Genomic DNA, 7,087 nt, shown 5'->3' with positions numbered 1-7,087 from the left:
GAGAGAGATGTAATTGAATAGATTAGTAATAATATATTAGTATAATGTTTAATATATCACATATAATTATACATAGTATAATTTTAGTATAATGTATAAATACAATATTAGGTATAAAGCAATATTAGCAATAATGTGACCTAGATATGTTTTTGTGAGATTCATTTGATGGTTAGAAAACTGAACATGAACTGAACTAACTAACTAAAAAAAAAAAAAAAATCCATATACAGATATGTTGAATTGAATGTCAAACGCTCAAATGGCTCACGTAAATATAGCACAAATGTGCCTTGTTATGTAAGAGACAGACCAAGAATTATGGCTCTACACATCATGAAAAGGCACCAAGAACCGCTGCTTTAGAGTGCGAGTGACATAACATCTGCTGGAGAGAACGTCTTCAGTGTTCAGAGTCAAACTTCCCAGGAAAAACATCAGGTGAACTTTGGAAAAGACGATGAGATGCCTTCATGTATACGCATGGACTATCAGAGACATCTTCTCCCATGCCAGCATTTCTGTGCTGTTTTTACCTTAGTTCCTGGCTGGAGTTGGGAGAATCGGAGCGCTTCGTACAGAAACAACCCTCTCTTCACGTTTGACGAGGTTTGCCTTGGACAATCTGGTATACTTCCTGCTGATATTTAAGACAAAGAGGTTTTGAAGAAGAATCAGGCGAACAACACTAGTCCAGAGAGAGAGAGCTGCACCTCCAGTCCAGAAAGATGTCTGTCTCCTGCTGCTCCCTCAGAGACCATCCTAACCACTCCTAAAGCAGAAAAAAGAGAGAAGTGTGGTACCTTGTTAAAGGACATATCAGAACTGACATGCCACATAAAGGATGGGACGTTTCTAGATTCAGTAACCGATCGCCTTTTGGATCTGTTAGAAGATATAAGGCAACACGCTCCCCATGATGACATCCTTGACCTTTCCTATGCACCACCATCCAAAAAACAAATGTGTTCAGCGTCCGCCGGACACCCAGAACCACTTCCAATCCCCAAAAGATGCTCCGTATCTGGAATAGTTGATGAGGGCAAGCCATACAAGTGACTTTTGAACTACATTTTTAAGGTGTCACTTCCCTTAATCATGATTTGTTGTTGTAAACATTTTTGTCATTAAAATGCTTTAATTTTATGTAATAATTGTAGTACGTGTGGTATTTGGAGTTGTAATTTCTCCTGTTCTTCAGAAATAACATGGTTGATGTAGCCTAACAAACCCTCAGGCCGAGTGGGGTCATTTTCCTTTGCTTTCCTGACAAAAGTAGCTTGCTGGTTATTAAAAGAGCAATTTGACACAAGTGATCTTGGGAATTGTATCATAGTTTTTGTTCTTGTTTGCAGGTACTTCTTCAGTTGAAGATAATCACTAATGTGAAGATTCTCTCTATTGTACAGTGGAGTTCAAATGTTTAGGGTTGTTAATGATATTTTTTATTTTTTGATAGAATTCTCTCATGCTCACCAAGTCTGCAGTTGATTGATAAAAAATACAGTAATATTGTGAAATATTATTACAGTTTAGAATAGCTATTTTCTATCTGAATATGCTATAAAATAATTTATTCCTGTGATGCAAAGCTGAATTTTCAGCATAATTCCTCCAGTCTTCAGTGTCACATGATCCTTCAGAAATCAATCTAATATGCTGATTTGCTGCTCAAGAATCATTTCTTATTATTATCGATGTTGAAAAAAGTTGTGATGCTTCATATTTTCAATTATTTCGGATTCTTTGATGAATATAAAGTTCAAAAGCTGAATAAAAATCGCTGTGTTCAAAAAAGAAAACCTTACTGACCCAAACTTTTGAACAGCTGTGTATTTGCACTTTTTCAGTACAGATATTTCCATAAGTAAGAGTTGTATGTACGAAAATAATAATGCATTGTTTGTAGCTATATTTTACATGTACATTTTATTTATGACCTGTGCAGATAAACTCCTAATTGGTAACACTACAACATTTAGTTTTCACAAGCGTCAACCGCAAATGAGCGTTTTTAATAAGAACATTACTCACAACTCCCCAGGATCATTTTGTTAAACAAGACAACTGTGGTTTGTGGTTGGAAAGATACTCACTTGCGGTTGATGCAGACCTCTTTAAAAAGAGCTCCACATGCTTCTGAGGAGCACATTTGAACCTCGATTCTGAAAGCTTCTTCTTCACGCTGGTTAGAGATCATCTGCTAAGATGCTCCGCAACATCTTTCTTGTCAGCTTGCTCGTATGTGCAGGTAAAAGAATCACTCATTCAGTTCTAAAATGACTTCTATTTTGTGTTAGGGATAATTATTTGTCTTATGATTCTAATATATTCGTCTTAAGCTTGAATCAGTTGTTTTAATTCATTATTGTCCATTTATTTGTAGTCTGTGCAGATCATTGGGAGATCCGTGAAGTGGACTCGGCTGAGGACCAAGATGAAGAGATCTCTGTAAGCATCTCCTGGTGACAACAAATAAGTGTTTTTTAAATAAGTGTATACTTAAAAATAATGGCCGATGCACATATCTGTTTAACAAGACTGGGGGAAAACTTTTCACTCATTTGCATGTGATTAACAGGTGATCAATGACTAATTAAGCATGCATAGTTTATTGCATTGTCTCTTTGAGTCATTTGGAGATTGACGTCTGCTGTATTTTTATTTGCTTTATTGTTATATGATTCATGTTTGTTTCATATTGTGATGTTTTTCAGGCTGACGGCATGCCGAAACAGCAGATATTTAGTAAGTGCAATACATGCAAAACCATCATGAAGGCAGTGAAAAAGAAACTCTCCCCTAATGCAACGCCGGTGGGTGTCATGATTGATATTAAATTACTGAACTGACCATGCATCTCACAACAACTTTTAACTAAATCCATCATTTCCCTCAGGATGAAATCAAAACCAAGCTGAACAAGGCCTGTGATAAATTTAAGCTGGTGAGTGGTCAGTGCAAGAAACTTGTTCAGAAGTATCTGCACAATATAATTGATGAGCTGATGACGGATGACGGGCCAAACACCATCTGTATCAAAATTCATGCCTGCAAGTAGGTACACAGAAATACCCATGCCAAAAGTTTACAATCATGTCTTTTTTCCCACAGTAATATGGTGATAATATGATTAAATTAAGAGATTTTAAATAACTTTTTTGTTTGTTCCAGGCCAAAACCACCCATAAAGGAGTTCATTTTTGCACATGATCAAGCTCATGACAATTTCTGAATGAGAATAAATGATTGCATTGAAAGCATTACAGTATATGCATTACAGTGAAATAAATAAAAAATAAATAAAACAATCAATTACATGTGTTTTCTTTTATTTTTATCGTTTAATAATTAAGCTAAATCAAAAGTGTTTAAAATATAAAATAATTCAAATAAAATGGTATTCAAATATTCAGAGACAATAATAATCATCGTTTTACCACATCATTTGCCTTCTAACAAGCTCATGTTTGCACCAATGACTACAGATGTTTTAGATAAGAGCACTGCTATGAAATTAATCAAATTAAACAGAAAAGTATATGTTTACATCATAAGTCAGAATATATATATTAGTTCAGTCCACTATGATTATGACAGATGTGAATGGGATTTGTACGTAGTTGCAGTTAAATGAAGGGTTCTTGTGGTTAACCATGAGACTTCTGCCATATCCAGGACAGAGGTCCTATTACAGTTGTGTACTATCACACCATTTAAAGTGGCATGCCTCATTTTATGATGCCATTTCTGAATGATGTCTTACAGAGCTTGACTTGTATGACTATGCTGAGAGGAAAATATAATTTCACGCTTTTATGCACCCCTATAAAATCTGTCACTTGTTAAACTATACTATTATACTACTATCTACCATAACATCTACTAATGCGATATTTAAGATTTAAATGTTGCTTTTTGAGTCACGTATATTAGTTATTTACTACAGTTCAAACTTTTTTTTTAAAGAAATCAATACTTTTATTCAGCAAGGATGCATTAAATTCATCAAAAGTGACAGTAAAGACACTTATAATATCACAAAAGATTTCTACTTTAAATAAATGTTTGTTTTTAAATCGTCTTATTCATCAACGAATCCTGAAAGAAAATGTATCATGGTTTCCACAAAAATATTAACTGTTTTTAACATTGATAATAATTAGAAATGATTCTTGAGCAGCAAATCAGCATATTGGAATGGTTTCTGAAGGATCATGTGACACTGAAGACTGCAGTAATGATGCTGAAAATTCAGCTTTGCATCACAGGAATAAATGACATTTTAAAATAGAAATAGAAAAAAGTTGTCTTTGTAATAATATTTCACAATGATACTGTTTATATTGTATTATTAATCAAATAAATGCAGCCTTGGGGAGCATAAGAGACTTCTTTCAAAAACAGAAATCATACCCACCCCAAACTTTTGAACAATGGTGTACATTTTCAAAGGATGTAAATGGAGTAAGATGCTCTTTCCAGCCAAAGCATGTAGTTTACCACTACAGCCAGCAGGGGCCAAATAGCCACGCTAACCGGCCCAACCTTGAAACTTGACCCTATAAACTGCTCTCTGGGCACTAAACTAGAAAAGGTTAAATGTTGAGACGCTTTTTTACCCAGATACCAGGTAAGGCTGAGTGAGTACCAGATAAAACTATGCAACCACATTGCCACACCCAACCACTACAGAGTTTCAGGAGAAAAACTAAGCAAACTTAAGTATGACACTGATTACCTGCATGGCACCATCTAATGAGGCCATCTAACATGAATGTGGCTATTTAGATCAACAGTTCCCACATTCACACTCATCATCAGTCATTTAGTTTTAGCACAAAACCCCCCTTATACAGCCTCCCCTAATACTTCCCTGACAAAATAATAGGCTACTCATGTGCTAAACAGATGCTTTAGATGAACAATTATTTAGTCAAAGCAATTGCTAGTACCATATTATTGTATCGGTGCCATTAAAATAATCATTATTGATATACAGAGTCATTTGCATTTGCATTTATGTTTTCATTATACTTTATTTGCGATCGGTTAGTTGCGATGTTTATAGCTTAAGTTAACATATTGCACTTTTATATTACTGTAATATTATATTTTATATTATATTTTCATGCATGCTTTATTTGTTCACAGAAAATTAGACAAAATAAATACAAAATAAAAAATATCTTAATGATTTCATGATGGTGTTAATAATAATAATTATTATTAGTGCAATATTGCAATTTTTTACAGAAATTAGTTTGACAAAATTATTTTAAAGGTGATCTTAACGATTTCATGATGATGTTGGTAGTCATTTTTGCTAATTATTTTCACCAATAATAATCATTTTTATTTGTCAATTTTCTGTTTGTGTTTTTTTTTTTGGTTACTAGTTTCTGGACAACCTCAGTAACAGAGTAGGATATATGGGGGCTGAATTTCGCTTAATGTGAAGTATTTTATAAAAGTACATATGCAGAAAATATTAGTTCTGGTCAGTAGGATTCACTATTGCTTAAGATGCAAACAGGCTGAAGATCTGAAGACAAAATGAGGTCTTGAGATCAACACAACCACACAAGCCATTTCCTCCCTTGTCGCGTATTTCTCACAGTGACTGATATGTTCAGATATCTGATAGCATCAGAGCATCTTTACATCCTTTTAAACACAACAGTGTTAAAATATGACCATGAGTCAGCAGTAGCTATTTATTGTAATTCTTCTCCTTATAAACCAAGTGTGAGGAAAAAAAAAAAAACCGAATTCAAAGGAAATAATGACTGCTCCGTGCCCTGCATTTGATGACCTAGTGGACAAGACATGATATTATTTTATCAAAGATGATTGGCTAAAGCCTTTAAAGTAACTAAAAATGAAGAAGAAGAGTTGTGTGGAGTGGTTTGTGTAGTATCAGCGTATGTCTGTGGGTTGTTTGTCAAACGGGGCTGTTTAAGTTGTCTGGTTGTTGTGGCAGAAGTGTGAAAACAGCCTGCCAATCAGGTGGTCTGTATGATGTGTGTGTAGGTGCTGGTGAAGATGAACAATTCACACAAACTCATCATTCATTCACTATCATGTCATTCCAGACCTGTATGACTTACTCTTTTCTGTGGAAAACAAAATAATTTTAATAGGGTGAATTCAGTACAATGGCAGTACATTGTGACTAGGGTTGGAGCCACTGATCTATAATAGTATTATAATAGTATAATAGTAGAATTTATATAGACCAGTGGTGGAAACTTAGAATGTTTCTTATACAGATTGGATTTTATTCAAAATAAATAACTATATGCAAAAATAACAAAATTTAATGACGTTCGCTTCCTTTAACAATTCTTGCTTGTGAATTCTTACAAATGATGTGCAAAAATACTCAGGTTTCCTGCAAAGTACTTTTTTAATGTTGCATCCGATGTATGATTCTAATGAGTCGGTTCTTTTTAGTCAGTCGAAGAAATGAAGCACATACAGTGTTTTACAATTACAGAATGAAAGATTGTGTAGTCCAATCACAGAACAAATGATTCTGAGTCAGTTTTTTCCAGTCAATCAAAAAGAAAAGCGCATCCTGTGCTTTCCAACTATAGTTCGAAAGACTCTAATGAGTTGATTCTCTTCACTCAATCCAAAACATAAAGTGCATCTGGTGAAGTCTGATTACATAACGGATGATTCTAATGAGTCAGACTTTTTTAGTGAGTCAAAAACATACAGAGCAACCAGTGGTGTGCGAATCATATGTATGTGAATGTATATTATATATATATATATATATATACACAGTCATGGCCAAAAGTTTTGGCAGTGACATAAATTTTGTGTTTTGCAAAGTTTGCTGCTTCAGTATTTGTAGATTATTTTTCCATATGTTTCTATGGTATACTGAAAAACAATGATAAGCATATCATAAGTTTTAAAGGCTTTTATTGGCAAAAAAACATAATGAGTCAATATTTACGGTGTTGACCCTTGTTCTTCATAACCTCTGCAATTCACTCTGGCATGCTGGATATTAGCTTCTGGGCCAAATCCTGACTGATGGCGATCCATTCTTGCCTTATTAGTTCTCAGAACT

General features: G+C 34.2%; 1 protein-coding gene across 1 annotated transcript; it reads left to right on the top strand.

Moving 5' to 3' along the window:
- Positions 1 to 2,172: 2,172 nt before the first annotated feature.
- On the top strand, positions 2,173 to 3,235 carry LOC107665099 (antimicrobial peptide NK-lysin-like). The gene is made up of 5 exons (XM_016455849.1): positions 2,173 to 2,251; positions 2,387 to 2,451; positions 2,718 to 2,816; positions 2,900 to 3,057; positions 3,175 to 3,235. Exons 1-5 carry the CDS (start codon positions 2,209 to 2,211, stop codon positions 3,233 to 3,235), a joined length of 426 nt encoding a protein of 141 aa, XP_016311335.1. The 5' UTR covers positions 2,173 to 2,208.
- Positions 3,236 to 7,087: the final 3,852 nt, after the last annotated feature.

The sequence above is a fragment of the Sinocyclocheilus anshuiensis genome, unplaced genomic scaffold (assembly GCF_001515605.1).
Source record: "Sinocyclocheilus anshuiensis isolate Anshui unplaced genomic scaffold, SAMN03320099.WGS_v1.1 scaffold575, whole genome shotgun sequence".
In the NCBI taxonomy this organism is placed as follows: domain Eukaryota; kingdom Metazoa; phylum Chordata; class Actinopteri; order Cypriniformes; family Cyprinidae; genus Sinocyclocheilus; species Sinocyclocheilus anshuiensis.
The sequence above is the reverse complement of the archived record's forward strand: the minus strand, read 5'-3'. Positions and strand labels throughout refer to the sequence as shown.